This window comes from Coregonus lavaretus (genome assembly GCF_964263955.1).
Source record: "Coregonus lavaretus genome assembly, chromosome: 25".
NCBI lineage: Eukaryota > Metazoa > Chordata > Actinopteri > Salmoniformes > Salmonidae > Coregonus > Coregonus lavaretus.
The window spans coordinates 13,972,420-13,992,100 of NC_140012.1; the positions used below are offsets into that span (position 1 = coordinate 13,972,420).

At 41.1% G+C, this 19,681-nt stretch overlaps 2 protein-coding genes across 2 annotated transcripts; both read left to right on the forward strand.

Moving 5' to 3' along the window:
• Positions 1–8,491: 8,491 nt before the first annotated feature.
• On the forward strand, positions 8,492–10,769 carry LOC311100710 (growth/differentiation factor 10-like; the record flags this gene model as incomplete). The annotated part of the gene is made up of 3 exons (XM_084141668.1): positions 8,492–8,750; positions 9,445–10,349; positions 10,578–10,769. 3 exons carry the CDS (start codon positions 8,492–8,494, stop codon positions 10,767–10,769), a joined length of 1,356 nt encoding a protein of 451 aa, XP_083997794.1.
• Positions 10,770–13,260: 2,491 nt separating this feature from the next.
• Positions 13,261–17,688, forward strand: LOC311100755 (growth/differentiation factor 2-like). The gene is made up of 2 exons (XM_084141717.1): positions 13,261–13,746; positions 13,931–17,688. The coding sequence occupies exons 1-2, from the start codon at positions 13,407–13,409 to the stop codon at positions 14,824–14,826; spliced, it is 1,236 nt and encodes a 411-aa protein (XP_083997843.1). The 5' UTR covers positions 13,261–13,406; the 3' UTR covers positions 14,827–17,688.
• The last annotated feature ends 1,993 nt before the right edge of the window (positions 17,689–19,681 follow it).

The window sequence follows — 19,681 nt, forward strand, 5'->3', positions numbered from 1 at the left end:
GAAGACTGAATCTGCAATAGGTAAGCAGCTTGGTTTGAAGAAATCAACTGTGGGAGCAATTATTAGGAAATGGAAGACATACAAGACCACTGATAATCTCCCTCGATCTGGGGCTCCACGCAAGATCTCACCCCGTGCGGTCAAAATGATCACAAGAACGGTGAGCAAAAATCCCAGAACCACACGGGGGGACCTAGTGAATGACCTGCAGAGAGCTGGGACCAAAGTAACAAAGCCTACCATCAGTAACACACTATGCCACCAGGGACTCTAATCCTGTAGTGCCAGACGTATCCCCCTGCTTAAGCCAGTACATGTCCAGGCCCGTCTGAAGTTTGCTAGAGTGCATTTGGATGATCTAGAAGAGGATTGGGAGAATGTCATATGGTCAGATGAAACCAAAATATAACTTTTTGGTAAAAACTCAACTCGTCGTGTTTGGAGGACAAAGAATGCTGAGTTGCATCCAAAGAACACCATACCTACTGTTTATTATTTTATTTCACCTTTATTTAACCAGGTAAGCCAGTTGAGAACAAGTTCTCATTTACAACTGCGACCTGGCCAAGATAAAGCAAAGCAGTGCGATAAAAACAACAACACAGAGTTACATATGGGGTAAAACAAAACAAAGTCAAAAATACAACAGAAATAAATATATATACAGTGTGTGCAAATGTAGCAAGTTATGGAGGTAAGGCAATAAATAGGCTATAGTGCAAAATAATTACAATTAGTATTAACACTGGAATGATAGATGTGCAAGAGATGATGTGCAAATAGAGATACTGGGGTACAAATGAGCAAAATAAATAACAATATAGGGATGAGGTAGTTGGGCGGGCTAATTTCAGATGGGCTGTGTACAGGTGCAGTGATCGGTAAGGTGCTCTGACAACAGATGCTTAAAGTTAGTGAGGGAGATAAGTGTCTCCAGCTTCAGAGATTTTTGCAATTTGTTCAAGTCATTGGCAGCAGAGAACTGGAAGGAATGGCGGCCAAAGGAGGTGTTGGCTTTGGGGATGACCAGTGAGATATACCTGCTGGAGCGCATACTACGGGTGGGTGTTGCTATGGTGATCAATGAGCTAAGATAAGGCGGGGATTTGCCTAGCAGTGATTTATAGATGGCCTGGAGCCAGTGGGTTTGGCGACGAATATGTAGTGAGGACCAGCCAACAAGAGCGTACAGGTCACAGTGGTGGGTAGTATATGGGGCTTTGGAGACAAAACGGATGGCACTGTGATAGACTACATGCAATTTGCTGAGTAGAGTGTTGGAGGCTATTTTGTAAATGACATCGCCGAAGTCAAGGATCGGTAGGATAGTCAGTTTTACGAGGGCATGTTTGGCAGCATGAGTGAAGGAGGCTTTGTTGCGAAATAGTAAACCGATTCTAGATTTAACTTTGGATTGGAGATTCTTAATGTGAGTCTGGAAGGAGAGTTTACAGTCTAACCAGACACCTAGATATTTGTAGTTGTCCACATACTCTAGGTCAGACCCGTCGAGAGTAGTGATTCTAGTCGGGTGGGCGGGTGCAAGCAGCGTTCGGTTGAAGAGCATGCATTTAGTTTTACTAGTGTTTAAGAGCAGTTGGAGGCTACTGAAGGAGTGTTGTATGGCATTGAAGCTTGTTTGGAGATTTGTTAACAGTGTCCAATGAAGGGCCAGATGTATACAAAATGGTGTCGTCTGCATAGAGGTGGATCTGAGAGTCACCAGCAGCAAGAGCGACATCATTGATATACACAGAGAAAAGAGTCGGCCTAAGAATTGAACCCTGTGGCACCCCCATAGAGACTGCCATAGGTCCAGACAACAGGCCCTCCGATTTGACACATTGAACTCTATCAGAGAAGTAGTTGGTGAACCAGGCGAGGCAGTCATTTGAGAAACCAAGGCTATTTAGTCTGCCAATAAGAATGCGGTGGTTGACAGAGTCGAAAGCCTTGGCCAGGTCAATGAAAACGGCTGCACAGTACTGTCTATTATCGATCGCGGTTATAATATCGTTTAGGACCTTGAGCGTGGCTGAAGTGCACCCATGACCAGTTCGGAAACCGGATTGCATAGCAGAGAAGGTACGGTGGGATTCGAAATGGTCGGTGATCTGTTTGTTAACTTGGCTTTCAAAAACTTTTGAAAGGCAGGGCAGGATGGATATGGGTCTGTAACAGTTTGGATCTAGAGTGTCACCCCCTTTGAAGAGGGGGATGACCGCGGCAGCTTTCCAATCTCTGGGGATCTCAGATGTTACGAAAGAGAGGTTGAACAGGCTAGAAATAGGGGTTGCGACAATTTCGGCGGCTAGTTATAGAAAGAAAGGGTCCAGATTGTCTAGCCCAGATGATTTGTAGGGGTCCAGATTTTGCAGCTCTTTCAGAACATCAGCTGTCTGGATTTGTGTGAAGGAGAAGCGGGGGGGGGGCATGGGCAAGTTACAGCGGAGGGTGCAGAGCTGGTGGCCGGGGTAGTGGTAGCCAGGTGGAAAGCATGGCCAGCCGTAGCAAAATGCTTGTTGAAATTATCGATTATTGTAGATTTATCGGTGGTGATAGTGTTTCCTAGCCTCAGTGCAGTGGGCAGCTGGGAGGAAGTGCTCTTATTTTCCATGGACTTTACAGTGTCCCAAAACTTTTTGGAGTTAGTGCTACAGGATGCAAATTTCTGTTTGAAAAAGTTAGCCTTTGCTTTCCTAACTGCTTGTGTATATTGGTTCCTAACTTCCCTGAAAAGTTGCATATCGCGGGGGCTATTTGATGCTAATGCAGTACGCCACAGGATGTTTTTGTGCTGGTCAAGGGCAGTCAAGTCTGAGGAGAACCAGGGGCTATATCTGTTCTTAGTTCTGTATTTTTTGAATGGGGCATGTTTATTTAAGATTGAGAGGAAATTACTTTTAAAGAACAACCAGGCATCCTCTACTGACGGAATGAGATCTATATCCATCCAGGATACCTGGGCCAGGTCAATTAGGAAGGTCTGCTCGCTGAAGTGTTTTTGGGAGCGTTTGACAGTGATGAGGGGTGGTCGTTTGACCGCGGACCCGTTACGGACGCAGGCAATAAGGCAGTGATCGCTGAGATCCTGGTTGAAGACAGCGGAGGTGTATTTAGAGGGTAAGTTAGTCAGGATGATATCTATGAGGGTACCCATGTTTACGGATTTAGGGTTGTACTTGGTAGGTTCGTTGATAATTTGTGTGAGATTGAGGGCATCTAGTTTAGATTGTAGGATGGCCGGGGTGTTAAGCATATCCCAATTTAGGTCACCAAGCAGTACGAACTCTGAGGATATATGGGGGGCAATCAATTCACATATGGTGTCCAGGGCACAGCTGGGGGCTGAGGGGGGTCTGTAGCAAGCGGCAACAGTGAGAGATTTATTTCTGGAAAGGTGGATTTTTAGAAGTAGAAGCTCAAACTGTTTGGGCACAGACCTGGATAGTATGATAGAGCTCTGCAGGCTATCTCTACAGTAGATTGCAACTCCACCCCCTTTGGCAGTTCTATCTAGATGGAAAATGTTATAGTTGGGGATGGAAATTTCAGAATTTTTGGTGGCCTTCCTAAGCCAGGATTCAGACACTGCTAGAACATCAGGGTTGGCGGAGTGTGCTAACGCAGTGAATAACTCAAACTTAGGAAGGAGGCTTCTGATATTTACGTGCAGAAAACCTAGGCTTTTACGGTTACAGAAGTCAACAAATGATAGCTCCTGGGGAGTAGGAGTGATACTGGGGGCTGCAGGGCCTGGGTTAGCCTCTACATCACCAGAGGAACAGAGGAGGACTAGAATAAGGATGCGACTAAAGGCTTTAAGAACTGGTCTTCTAGTGCGTTGGGTACATAGAATAAAGGGGGCAGTTCTCCGGGCGTTGTAGAAAAGATTCAGGGCATTATGTACAGAAAATGATATGGAAGGATATGAGTACAGTTGAGGTAAACCTAAGCGTTGGGTAACAATGAAAGAGATAGCATCACTGGAGGCACCAATTGAGCCGGTCTCGGCGTGTATGGGGGGTGGAACAAAGGAACTATTTGAGGCAGTTTGAGAGGGACTAGGGGTTCTACAGTGAAATTGTATAATAATAACTAACCCAAACAGCAATAGGCAAGGCATATTGACAAGGGAGAGAGGCATAAAGCAATCACAGGTGTTATTAGAGAGAGCTAAGACAACAACTGGTAATAGCGATAAAGTTTGGGCTGAGGCTAAACAGAATAAACAGGACAGGGTACCGTGTAAAGGAACAGTCCAGCAGGCATCAGCTGTGCAGCTGAGTGATCATAAGGTCCAGTGAACAGCAATTTGTGAGTCCGAGAGCAGTTCAAATTGGTGCTTCAGCACAGCTAGCAGGGAGCACAGTTGTAGTTTGCGTGTGCTAGCGGGCCGGGGCTGGCAGATGGATCTTCGTGGTCGTCGCAACGGGAAGCCTGTTGAAACCACATCAGACGATTTCATCGGCAAACCAGTCGTGTTGGATCGGCGGGGCTCAGTGTCAACACTAGGAGGTCCTGTCCGGTTGACAGAGAGGTAGATAGCCGGGAGATGGGCCTGAGGCTAGCTCAAGGCTAACTGGTGCTTGCTATAGGGCAATGGAAATTAGCCAACAACAGGTTGCAGCTAGCTAGCTGGTTGCGATGATCCGGCGCTAGGGTCCAGTGATTCCGGCAGAAAGTCCGATAAGCTCTGGGTCAATAGCACGCTGTGCAGACTGGCCGACGAATTGTCCAGGCTAGAGCTAGAGCTGGCTGGTGGATAGTGTAGGCCACGGACAATGGTGAAGACGCTAACGGTGACTAATAGCAAGTAGCCATTCAGTTGCAGCTACACTAGTTTCAGCTTAAGGTTCTTGATGAAAGTTATAAAGAAATAATAGAATCCTTTCCACGTTGGGTGAGGCGGGTTGCAGGAAAGTATATTTAGTTAAAGAATGAAAAGTAAAAATTGAGAAATATATACAAAATAGACAAAAAAAACAAGAAACGGGATATTTACACTAGGACAATGAATAAAACCGCGACCGCACTGCTACGCCATCTTGGAATGCTAGCTGTGAAGCATGGGGGTGGAAACATCATGCTTTGGGGCTGTTTTTCTGCAAAGGGACCAGGACGACTGATCCGTGTAAAGGAAAGAATGAATGAGGCCATGTATCGTGAGATTTTGAGTGAAAACCTCCTTCCATCAGCAAGGGCATTGAAGATGAAACGTGGCTGGGTCTTTCAGCATGACAATGATCCAACAACACCACCCGGGCAACGAAGGAGTGGCTTCGTAAGAAGCATTTCAATGTCCTGGAGTGGCCTAGCCAGTATCCAGATCTCAACCCCATAGAAAATCTTTGGAGGGAGTTGAAAGTCCGTGTTGCCCAGCGACAGCCCCAAAACATCACTGCTCTAGAGGAGATCTGCATGGAGGAATGGGCCAAAATACCAGCAACAGTGTGTGAAAACCTTGTGAAGACTTACAGAAAACGTTTGACCTGTGTCATTGCCAACAAAGGGTATATAACAAAGTATTGAGAAACTTTTGTTATTGACCAAATACTTATTTTCCACCATAATTTGCAAATAAATTCATTAAAAATCCTACAATGTGATTTTCTGGAGAAAAAAAATCTCATTTTGTCTGTCATAGTTGACGTGTACCTATGATGAAAATTACAGGCCTCTCTCATCTTTTTAAGTGGGAGAACTTGCACAATTGGTGGCTGACTAAATAATTTTTTCCCCCACTGTATGTAAAGGCATTTCGTATTTTTTTTACACAACTTTTAAGCTAAATGACATGGTGAAATGTTTTGTTGATTTCACGTTAGTTGATGACTCAACCAAATGTAAATCAAAACTAGACGTTGAACTGACGTCTGTGCCCAGTGGGAACTCTCATCTGGCTATGGCTACCTGCTGAACAGGGGGGCTTACAATACATTTCATTTTGATTGTTCAGGTTCACCATCAGCAATACTTTTGGTAGTTTTGCTTTAAAAAATCAGTGTATATGGTAATTTTTTGATATACAGGGTAAAGTTTATAATTTCATAACGAGGACAGCAATGACTTTGCAAGGTGCACTCCATGGCCAAAGCGGGAGGAGAAAATAAGCTCACTAAAAACTTCCAAACAGTCAAAACAATTTGATTTTGAGATGGGGGTGAAATCCAAAGTTGTGCTATACATTCATTGGCTATGTCATAGCTCATTTGTAAATTATAAATATTGGTACATTACTAGATCAAACACTTCATCTGCAAAAATGACATGTTAATTAATGGGTGATGGTGATTTCAGAACCAAAGTGGGGGGACAAAAAACATAGGCTACATTGCCCCCCCTAATATGATAGTGGTAGTGGGGTGGTAGATGTCTATAGTCTCCCTGATGGCTCAGATCAGGTGTCTACATACAGTAGTACATACACCATAAACATACATCATTTACACACACTCACTCACACACTTACACTCACACACACACACACACACACACTGAAGTCAGCTCAGACAGATCCAGCTCAGAGAGGCCCAGCTCATGAGCTCCATCAGCAGCCGATTTGAATTTAGAATGGAAAATGAACGTGTTTATGCAACAAATGGTGATGCATTGAATCATTTCGCATCGATTCGTTCTCTAATCAAACCGAATCACACCGAATCATTTCAAACTCAAATGTATCGTTCCTGTCTGTATTGGAGCACATGTATTTAAATACTATAAAATCGTCTTGAAAGGGAAAGATGCACATCCCTAATACCTACAGTAGAAAAGAGGAGAATATATTTTCTCTAATGTAGCCTATTTCTCAATTACACTCACTGGAGTGGAATATCTGACATAAGCTTTGAAAAAATAGGCTACTAGTGCGACAAGTGCTGCTGGTAAGCTTACTTGACTTGGACATTCATTTTTGCCAACACATGGCTAACCTTTGTTTTTTTTTGTTTTTTTATTACATACAAAAAGTTTGGACACACCTACTCATTGGTTTTTCTTAATTTGTACTATTTTCTACATTGTAGAATAATAGTGAAGACATCAAAACTATAAATTAACACATATTGTGTTAAACAAATCAAAATATATTATATATTTTAGATTCTTCAAAGTAGCCACCCTTTGCCTTGATGACAGCTTTGCACACTCTTGGCATTCTCTCAACCAGCTTCATGTGGTGCCTGAAAATGTTGCAATCTATATGGCACAGTTGTCCATTTTCTTAAATGAAACTGGTATACTTTTTTATTTTTCAAAATTTTCGTCTTTAATGCAGGGCCGACAGACAAGTTCCTTACTTTCTAACCTTTGTTTAAAGGTCCAATGCATCCGTTTTTATCTCAATGTCAAATCATTTCTAGGTAACAATTAAAACCTTACTGTGATTGTTTCAATGAAAATGAAAATAGCTTCTCAGCAAAGAGCTATTTCTCAAGCAAGAATTTTGCTAGGACTATCTGGGAGTGGGGAGGGGAAAACTAAACATTTGCTGTTATTGACCGATAGGTTTGGAACTCTTTTTTTTTGTTGGTCTATTAACTACTTTACCCCATGGAAGGTAAAAACTCCATCCCACCAAAACAGGCTGAAATGTCAGGTGGTCTTTTCAAACAGCTCTTACACTAAAAGGGCATTATCATCATTTTCACAATTTCACAGTATTATTCCAACATCATAGTGTGGAACTATATATAAAACACAGGACAATCAAGTTTTTGACTGCACTGGGCCTTTAACCATGCAGCTACACAGCTGCTCTTAGCAAAAATGTGTTTGGAATTACCTTTCTATCTAATAGGCTATGTTAATGTGAGGAGATCAAAATAATTAAAAACTGTATACCAAATCTACTTATTTTAAAAGGTTGATTACTTGCCATTATCATTCACCTGATGATAAAGCAAGATGTGAAAGAAAAAAATGTTTTGCTAACGTATGATAGGGTCCCTGGGTCGCTGGTTTGCCTTGGAGGGGGTACCTGGGAAAGAAAAGGTTGAAGACCCCTGACATATACTATGCTATTATATTCGGTTCTGTTATGTAGAATATTATCATTATGTGATCTTGCAGACATTGATTTAGCTTTTGTCTAACTTTATTAAACGAGCACCATTCACCTGAGTAGCCTGTTCTCTATGCGTAAAGTAGATTATGATTCTACAATGGGGGAGATTTGCGGGCTTGACTCTCCTTGGCTGAGCGCTCCAAAGCGTCACAATCTGTCACTGCTAAAGCAGTAGGCTACCCCCTGGTCTCTCTGTTAGTATTAAACAAGTGTGGAGCTATAAGCTGTGAAGTGTGCCTGTCATACGACTTACCTTTTTAAACACTGAACTCTAATCTACATATGAGTAAAAAGAGAACTAATCAAGCACATTCTGGAATTGCACTGCAGATCAAACTGTGGAGGACTTTTCTCACATTTTGGCACATTCAAATACTAAAGAAAGACCTTACTTGACGGAATAACTCGTTTTGCATAGAAAATATGGCAAAGATATTATTACATCTGGTGCATTTGTTATTATTTTGTAATTCCGGTATCCGGGAAGTTTTATCAGTGGAGCCATCCGACATCACGCAGCAGGACAGCGATATCGAACGGTCTACGGATCACACTTTCAAGCGCAAGAGCGCACCGCGGGACATGGTCTCAATCAATATGTTCAAACTCTATGAAAAGTACAGTAAGGAGCCCCACCGCCATCGAGACGGAAATACCGTTAAAAGTTTTAAGGCTATTCCAGGTGAGTGTTCTACATGTTTATATTTTAATGCATGATACTATAATATCAGACCTAATATGAACGTGGTGGGCTGCTGACAGCTGTAGGCAGGCTACTTTGAAATCAGCAGCTAGAGTAGCCTTGGAACCATACAAAGTGACATAAACATCATTTTGCAAGAGAAAAAAGTTATTAATAATTAAGCTGAGCTATTGCATGTGTTTTATATAAGCACCCCCATGCCCTGTCACAGTTTTGGTATAGGCTCACTGTGATCAGAGAGTATAGGCTACTGTTAATATTCATGAGATGTTAGACAAGAGCCTATTATGACACTCACTCAGACACTATTAAAGGCACATGGAAAACTCTCTTCGGTGCTCTCCTAAGCATTTCCATATGGCTGAGACCTATTCAGGGGCTATGTTTATCTTTCAAACAGTAGTGGGAGTCAAGGGATGACGTTAGGAAGATCGTTTATTGTAATCAAAATATTTTGTATTGCAATCAGTGTTATCATGCCATAATGATTGCTCTGTAGCCTATTGTATGTGATGATATTTCACCCACAGCTAATCATTCATGGCTTTTATGACATTGTGGTTGCAGAAAAGCTGTTGAAAGTAGGCTACATGTTGAAAAATAAAGTGTAAAATAACAAATGCTGTCGACATGATCATGTCTTTCTATTGTCATGTCTTTCTTTTCTTTGCAGGAGTCTCCACAAGCAATGTGTGGTTCCATTTCAACCTGTCAACCATCCAGGAGTCGGAGGTCATCCTGTCCGCCACATTCCACTTCCTCGACCAGCGTCCCCGCCACCGGCCCTGGATCTGCCGGCGCTCCCAAAATGCTTCCTGTCGCATCCAGCACCTCCAGCAGCTTTCCCCATCCCAGCTCCTCTTCCGAGGAACGTCCCCGAACTCTGTCTTTGCCTCCCCGCTGGGCAACGTCACCCTGCCCCCTCCCAGGAGAGGGTCCTGGCAGACAAGGGAAGTCTCTGCTATAGTCAAAGAGGCCCACGTCCTGGGAGAGCTCCTCATCTCTGCAGAGTTTGAATTTGGGGTTAGGGTCCAGAGGAACCAGGAGCGCCTCTCTCCAGCCAGCCTACCATATGTCCTGGTGTACGCCAACGACATGTCCATATCTGAGCCCAACAGCGTGGCCATGACCTTGCAGAGGTATGGGCCTTTCCCTTCAGGCGAGGAGCCCACCCGGTCACCCAATGCATCTCCTCCAGCCTCCAGGCTGAAAAGAGAAGCAGTGTCCCCCCTGGATCAAATACAGAACAATGACCTGCCTGAAGTCCAGTTTCACACCCTGAAGAACCATGAACTATGGGAGAGCACTTATTTTGCTCCCAAGATTAAGCCCTCAAGGAAAGATGGGCGAAAGCAGGGCCAGGACAGCAGTGAGGGGTTGAATAAGCCCCAGGTGCTGAGCTTTGATGAGAGGACCATGAAAAAGGCTCGCAGGAGACAGTGGAGTGAGCCCAGGGTCTGCGCCCGACGTTACCTGAGAGTGGACTTTGCAGACATCGGCTGGAGCGAGTGGGTGTTAGCCCCGAAAGCATTTGATTCCTACTACTGTGCAGGAACCTGCGGATTTCCTATTCCTAAGGTAAGTAAGTGTAGTGTTTTACTTCAGTGTGTCGTGTAGTATTTATTTAGTCAATAAAATGTTCCATTGTCTTGAAAATATGCTTGAAATTGCTTTAATTCATCAGATGATACTGCATACAGTGTATGCTGGTATAATACATGCCTGACAAATGTGATGTCATCCTCATACTTCCTTGTGAAAGAGAATCCCTCTTAACTCCAGCTTCTTTCCGTCTCTGGCTCCCAGGTTGTCCGGCCCTCTAACCATGCCACCATCCAGAGCATTGTGAGGGCGGTGGGAATCGTTCCCGGCATTCCGGAGCCCTGCTGTGTTCCGGACAGGATGAGCTCTCTGATTGTTCTCTTCCTGGACCCCAGCGGGAACATGGTGCTGAAGGTTTACCCCAACATGTCTGTGGAGACCTGCGCCTGCCGGTAGAACCACTCGGAAAGAGCCTCAATGCATAATGCATAAGACAGAGTACAATGAATCAGACAGAGTGGAGCAGGAGAGACATTCAGTCAATACAGTAAAAAAGAAAGACATCTTTGGATGAGACTACAATGGATGAACTCACCATGGAAGGAGATATGGATTATAGATAAGGGTTTCGGGTGGTGAGATGCAGAGAACGCTATGTCTGACACTCAGATGAGTGTGATTCACACATACGTTTCTTTGTCATTCAGCAGCTCAGCTGTAGGTGAATTGGGGACTGTATAACTAACTGTCAGTTCCAAGCCTTCAACCATCCAGAGCTGGCTCTTGATCTACACCCAAACTCCAGAGTAACTCAAATACTGGACCCTATTGCCATGTACTGCACTTAGACTATTGGACTCAAGTGGGCTTTAGATATGATAAGTCTTCATACGGCACCAGAATCAAAAGCGCAACCTCTGTAAATAATAATGTAACTAATACAACTAAATTGGACTTTTTTTGTAAATAATTGATGGAATCTTAAACTATGCTTTGCCTGTAGTTTATGCAGTGTTCACTAGTTGTTTGAATTAATCTGCCAAGATAAATGGTTAATGCATGAGAGATTGTACTATTTTAATAAATAATTCCATATCGTTTTCTGACTGTATGCATACTGTGGTCATCTTATAGGTACTCACTGTGGAATATCAAATGTAATGTTTGCATTAGTTTGAATTAGTGATCCGCTGTCATCATTTTCAAAGAAAAGGGAGATACGCAGCACATTGCTGCCACCTGCTGTTTTGAAATAGAAAACAGTAAAAAAAAAAAAAAAAGAAGCCATTTAAAGATGTTTTATTGTTTTTTTTATTTTTTGCTGAGAAGGTCATGAGAGCTTAATTTCTGGTTACTTATATACCACTAGTGCACAATTATTACATCTAACATTTTCAGCATCATACTCTATGTACAGTTGATTAATGTCAAACTACCACAAAAGTGTTGAGAATGTTGTGGTATGTAACTTCTATTCTCCCATTTATTGAATTGTGAATTGTGAATATATCATTTTTTAGGATTTGTCAGTTTTTTTATCATTTGTGCTTAAATTGCCCAAATATTGCTTAGATTGACTGTAAACTTAAATGGAAATAAACTGAATAGAACATAAAGTAGTATGTATAATGAAAAACATGGAGATTGTGTGGGGTTGTAATCATCTTATGATGATGGCCTGAGTCCTCTTTGTGTATCATCATCTTATGATGATACACAAAGAGCATCCTACATACTTACAGTTTTAGTCAAGAAGCTAATATTAGAATTAAAGGCTGCTCCGGGAATGTTTAGGAGATAGGAATGTGTTACTCATTTAAGACTCAGATAAAGAAAGTCCCTTCATTTCCAATGCATTGGAAAATGTATGTCAGAGGATATTTCACTGGTCTTTACTCCGGGTTTTTTTGGGGGGGAATTGCCCTGACTCAGGCCAACGTCCTCAGACACATTTGCCTCTGATGTACCCCCCACGATGACACTGGACCCTAGCCACTGTATTACATACTGGTGATGAAGAAGGTGTTCTACCCAACATAGAATTATGCAACTTGATTCATTCAGTGCTACCAATTTAACCTGTAACTAAAGTTGAAAAGTCCATTTGTTACTGTTTTTCTCTGTTGAACAAGTATGATATCTATATTTCTTATGTATCTGAAAGATCAACAGGTCTTACAATGTACAGGGTTGGGTAGGTTACTTTCTAAATGTAATCCGTTACAGTTACTAGTTACCTGTCCAACATTTTAATCAGTAATGTAACTTTTGGATTACCCAAACTCAGTAACGTAATCTGATTACTTTTAGATTACTTTCCCCTTAAGAGGCCTTAAAAGAAGACAAAAGGGATCCATCAAATGCATTTTGTGTATCATTATGGTGGTTTCTGACTTGTGGTCAGACTCGCTCAGATGGAGCAAACTTAAACTTGCACCTTTTTTCATTGCTGAATTGAATGTCATTGAGAAAACAGAAAGGTGTCATTAAGTATTTTTTCACAAACATCCTTTCTGAATTCAATAGTAATCCAATAAGTAATCATCTAGTTTTTCAAAAGTATCTGTAATCTGATTACAATATTTTTTGCTGGTAACGTAACTGATTACAGTTACAGTTTTTTAATAATCAGATTACATGTGAATCAGTTACTCCCCAACCCTGACAATGTATTTCACTGCCTCTCCGAACATATACATTTTGATTTCCATTGGCCTCAGCTTTGACCCGCGTGTGGGAAGCAAGAGCGAAGAATTTAGTAAAGTGTTTGTCAGTAGCCACACAATTTCCAGCTTCTCTCTCATTATCGCAGTGCGTCTGTGAAATGTTTACAGAATCTTCATTAACTCCAAGCCCGCTAATGATAACAAAGCCTAAAACAAGGCATCAATGGTCGAGATAAGAATGGCCGTGCTACTATTTCGGTTGACATGAGCCTACTGTTTACTCTAGAGCATGGGAGCAGACCCCAGAACTATAGCCCTAGCATAGAAGAATCTCAATTTCAACAGATTGTCACCCAAAGTCCGTTTTAAATACATAGTGGGAATTGGGAAGGTAAAACGTGTTGATTGGGAAGGATCTGATCTAAAGATGCAGTACTCAAGGCGTTTCCTCTTCCAGATGTGTCTGAGTTTGCTGGTGTCCACGGGGTCCTGTAGGTGCAAACCACTGAACGATGTCCTCCAAAGTGAAGATCCCGAGGGCTTCTCTGGGACTTCTGAGCAGGACCTGGTCGAAGAGGAGGACAGGTTACAGAGCTTTCTGGGAACCATGAAGGAAGAGTTTCTGAGGAAACTCAACTTATCAGATGTCCCACAAGAGCACAGCAAGATATACCCACCGCCGTTCATGATTGAACTGTACAACAAGTATGCCTCTGACACGTCCTCTATGCCTCGTTCTGATGTCATCCGCAGCTTCACCGTTCAAGGTATGTACATAGGCATGTCAAACATTAATTTTATGGTTTTATCAATGATCACAACATTTACATATGTAGACACTGTAATAGGTTAGTACTGTATGCTTATTAAGCCTGTGCGCCTCTAAGGCTATTGATACAAATAAGTGATATCAAATATGAAACTATGTATACCTTTTGCCTACTTTTGCAGATGTCAGTCACTCTGAAAAAAATGGCACCAAGTCAAAACACAGACTTCTGTTCAATGTAACTGTCCCAAATCACGAAGAGGTCACCATGGCGGAACTCAGGCTGTTCACCCTGCTGGATAATAGGACAACATCAACCTCTACCAATCGGATCGGGGCTTCCATAAAGATCTATGAAGTGGAGTATAAAGGAAACAAGGCCACAGCCCACCTTGTGGATGGGAAAGAGGTCATTGGGACCCATCACTCTTGGGAAGCTTTTGATGTGACCACTGCCATCCAGAGTTGGGTCAAATCGGTCCGTGGGGCCAGTGAGTTTGAAGTGGTGGTCGACAGGTGGGACTGTGGGCCTTTCAAAGGTGGAGGTTTGGATGTGGGTGTGGGTGTGAGGGATAACACATCAGCTGCTTTGATCGTCTTCTCTGACGACCTGGGGAGCAGGAAGAGAGAGGCCAAGAAGGAGCTGAGGGAGATGATAGTTCATGAGGAAGAGACGCTCTTTTCAGGGAGCGACTGGCAAGGGACCGACTACAATGAGATCCCCGTGGACTTACACCCCAGGCGGAAGAGGCAGGCGGACACCAACTACTGCCGACGGACCTCCATGCGCGTCAACTTCAAAGATATCGGCTGGGACCAGTGGATCGTAGCGCCCCCTGAGTATGACGCCTTTGAATGTAGAGGGGTGTGCTATTACCCCCTGACTGACGACATGACCCCTTCCAAACACGCTCTCATCCAAACCCTGGTCAATCTCAAGAACCCCAAAAAAGCCAACATGGCGTGTTGCGTTCCCACAAAACTGGACCCCATCACGGTCATGTACCAGGAGAATGGTGTCATCACTGTACGACACCTGTACGAGGAGATGAAGGTGGCAGAGTGTGGCTGTAGGTAGTGAGAGGTAACAGCCATGGTTATCCCCTTTAGCCCTTACTGTAAATCTGTACATTCCTGTTGTAAGATGCATTTTAGTTATTTTATTTAGTATATGTTCAACAAATGCACAGTCTGTCTAGAATTGCAATAAAGCCTATAATACAATATTTATAAATTATTTATGAGCGTTATCATTATTTTTGTTAGGGTTTTAGAAAACAAAAGAGATCATAAATTGGATCTACAGATGTAGGATCTTAATTAGATGTGCATGCAAAGCAATACACAACTCTAGATTTCTTACATACTCATATTATTATTATTATTATTAGATTTATTCTGCTCGCTCTAGCGCTTAAACGACCTAAGCTATTAACACGAAACCAACGTCCAAATGTGCAGACTGCCCCAAAAATATTTCTGATATTATTTATACTTTTTGTACTACAACGATATTTAAATGAGCTCCAAATGCATTTCAATGGCAATAAAAGTGCCATAGATTTCCATGTTGAAATTTGGGCGTGTAGCTCCTCGTACACCATTTAAGCTATCAACACCAAACCAACGTTGAGATGTTCACTGACGCAACTTCAATTGCTTGTGTTTATAATTTTGATCACATTTTGAACTAAACCATTTAAAATGTTAATAAAAGCTCCATAGGCTTGAATGGGAAGTATTTGGATTCGCCACTGCTCTTACACCGTTTAAGCTATCAACGCCAAACTAACATTGAGATGTTCAGACTGACCCAATTTAGATAGATTGAATTCAGATTTTTTATCATATTAAACATTTTTGAAGTATAACCATTTTAAATTTGCATAAATTAACATGGGTTTGAATTAGATCCACAGTAATACAGTGGTAACTATTTAAAATGGTCCTACTCTTTGGCCAATTAAGCTATAAGACCAACTTTAAAACATTCAGGCTATTCTAACTTCAAATTCTTTAAGATCTTTATCAACTATAACTATATACATTTGCATCAAATTGAATAAAATAACTCACCAATAGTACATCTTCAACCATTCAAGATAAAGACAACAACAACTTTTACATGTTCAGGCTATCCTGACTTCCAATTCTTAAAAACATTGATCAATTATAATCACATGAATATGCATTCATTTGCATAAAATAACTCACAAACATTAACTCTTGAACTGTTCAAGCTAGAGACACCAAACCAACTTTTACATGTTCAGGCTATCCTAACTTCCAATTCTTAAAGACGTTTATAAATTATAATCATAATAATTTGCATAAATTCGCATAAAATAATGAACCAACAGTAACTCTTGAACCGTTCGAGCTAGAGACACCACACCATCTTTCACATGTTGAGGCTATCCTAACATCAAATTCTTAAAAACTTTTATCAACTATAATGGTAAAAATGTACATACATTTGCATAAATAACTCACCAACAGTAACTCTTGAACTGTTCAAGCTAGAGACATCAAACCAACTTTCACATGCGCAGGCTATCCTAACGTCCAATTCTTTATAAATTCACACATTTGCATAACATAACTCACCAACAGTAATTCCTAAACCATGCAAGCTAGAGACACCAAACCAACTTTCACATGCGCAGGCTATCCTAACGTCCAATTCTTTATAAATTCACACATTTGCATAACATAACTCACCAACAGTAACTCCTGAACGTTCAAGCTAGACACCAAACCAACTTTCTCATGTTCATGCTATCCAAACTTCTAATTCTTAAACACTTTCATCAACTATAATTATACACATTTTCAAAAAAATAACTCACCAATAGTAACTCTTAAACCGTTCAAGCTGGAGACATCAAACCAACTTTCACATTTCCAGGCTATCCTAATTTCAGATTCTTCAAAACTGTAATCAACTATAACTATATAAATTAGCATAAATGTGCAAAAAATAACCCACTAACACTAACTCTTGAACCGTTCCAGTTAGAGGCACCAAACCAACTTCCACGTGTTTGGCCAATCCTAATTTCAGATACCTGAAAACCTGTATCAACTATAATGATAGAAGTTTACATACATTTGCATAAATAACTCAACAACATTAACTCTTGAACCGTTCAAGCTAGAGACACCAAACCAACTTTCTCATGTTCAGGCTATCCTATCAATCAATCGATCCTTCACCAGCTAGCATGCACATCACATTTTCTTCAGGAAATATACTTTTCTAGTTTGATCACTCTTTTGTTGCTGAGGATTTTCCTGCACAGCAGGAAATGCATACTTGTAGTGTATTTGAGTGTTTAAAAGGCTTCTAAAGTTTGTAATTTCCACTTTGACATTTCACACTTGATTTGCCCTAATGAAAAATGTATCAACCCGTACAAAAATATCCATTAACTATAATCCACATAATTCACATTTCTTGTTGCTGCAGGATTATTTTCCTGCTGTAGCAAACTGGCTCAAATTAAGATCCTACATCTGTATTAAGTATGTGTGCATCTATAGTTTGATATCTATAACAAAAGTATCATGATATCTAAAGAGTTTGTACATAGTGTTGTTTATTTATCAGTTGGCTATGAGGATTATCTTGCTCTACATGTTTATGGTATTAGAATTTTAAAGTATTTTTTATAACAGGACATTTCTGATTATGACTTCTAAATTATTGCTTTGAATTAAATATGGATTGTTCTAATTAGTTTCATATTATAATCAGAGACTGTGGATTATAGGTAAAGGTTGCACTATTACATAAAAGTGCATTTATGTGCTGCAGTTGTACTACTATATGAATATTCAATGTGAATTTATAAAGTTCAACTTTTGGGGAAGTTCTTCTTTGAATTATGTGTAAAGAGCACACTCTACAGGTGGACAATAAACAGTTGTCTCAACACATTCATAAAACGTTGAGTGTATTTTTGTGACTGTATTCATTTGAATGTATAATTGTTCTATAAAGTAAAGAATTGGTTCGAATTGATTATTTATTTCATATATATATATATATATCACACTCCATTCATTTTCTGTTCTTTTGACTATCTTTGTAATTATTCAACGCAAATACTGCACACACATCTTAATAAGTACATGTTGATGAAAACAGTATGAAAATGTATGCACTCACTAACTGTAAGTTGCTCTGGATAAGAGTGTCTGCTAAATGACTAAAATGTAAAATGCTGATCTCAAAATATCAAAACCAGACCATATTTCAGTTGTGAACATGTCACACATTAAGCAATACCATCGAGGTAGATAAAGGACTCTAGTGCCCAAAAGCCTGTTTTTGTGAGGACAGACGCTGGGAGACGAGAAGCAGGTACAGGGAGTGAATATTAAATATATACAGACATGGAACAAAACACGGACAGCGTCTGGACAGGGGAAACATAACGACATTAATGCTGACACGGGGATCACAACTGAGGAACAGACAGATATAGGAGAGGTAATTAAACAGTGATGAAGTCCAGGTGAGTCCAATGAAGCGCAGATGCGCGTAACGATGGTGACAGGTTTGCGTAATGATGGGCAGCCTGGCGCCCTCGAGCACCAGGGAGGGGGAGCGGGAGCAGGCGTGACTGTTTTAGTATGGGCAGCACCATTCAAGACTTTCACCTTTTTGAAGTAGTCAACTAGGTGGGACTTCCTATGGGTTAAGGAAGGATCACATAATTCCATCCAGGTCACCAGGAGGGATCAGCCAATGAATTATACTCATGAGCAAACGTTCCATAATTGCAGGTGACAGTAAATCGCCAACCTTAGCTTTATACCTGTTCAAACAACACACTCCAGGTGCCATTATGCACCCTTTCTGTTTGTTTGCCAACTCATAGAAGTAGTAGAAGAAGAAAATGGACTACTTCAAAATGGCACTGCCCGTGATCTTACAAACGCCATAATGGGAAAGACACAATGATGCGATGTCTATCTATGATCAATACACATCAATGTATTCTAATCAGAGGTGATGGTTCCCCTCCTAATGAAGTGTTTGTCAGGAGGGGATGAACAAGTCTAGATGTAGACACTTACATCACCGTTTCACAATAAAAACAAATATAGCCCAGTCTTAATATACCACCTTTCCATTAAAACACTACGTGACGTCTGATTTTTGCCTAATTAACCGAGACCACAATTGCCTAAATTAGTTCCTCCCCCTGATGACGTCCACTACATATTAGTGCCAAACATGCCCTCTTAAACGACACAGTGAACCATGCACCGGGAGTGGATTCCAGGTCCTGATTGGTCACGAAGAATCGCCAGACAGGCTTATGTAAGACTGGGTATTAGAAGTTAAAGTGAGATTAACGGTACACACTGTGCTGCAGCATTAGATGATATGTAGTTATGTAATTATGTGTAAAAATTCCCAGTGTTGTAAGGCTTGTATTTGAATGCATTTTAATTTCAGTTTTGAACTCACTCAACCTTAAATTATATTCAACATTGATAAATGAACACAGTGCAAATGTCACTAAAATCGGGGAGTGAAAATCTGGATGCAAACATGCAATGTAAATGGTGAATATATACTGTAAGTATTTTCAAACTAATGGAAGTCCATGTTCATGTTTATAATCACTGCTGCTAAATCTTTGGTTTTCATCCTGAATCTTGTGTTCAAGGTGGCTTATCACATGTACACACGTGAACACAAACTGTGTAATAATCTCATCCACTCGCCCCAGACATGACCTCACAAAGCCTGACCCTTATATCCACCTGGTCGAATCACAATGCCTCACGTGATTGTGAGTTTCACGTGGGGCTTTCATACTAATCAGGTAGCATTTCACCTCTATAAGCTTCTCTAATCTATTTTCTCTATCTCATCCTTTTTTTTTTCAAGAGAATGTGCATGACATGGTAGAGCA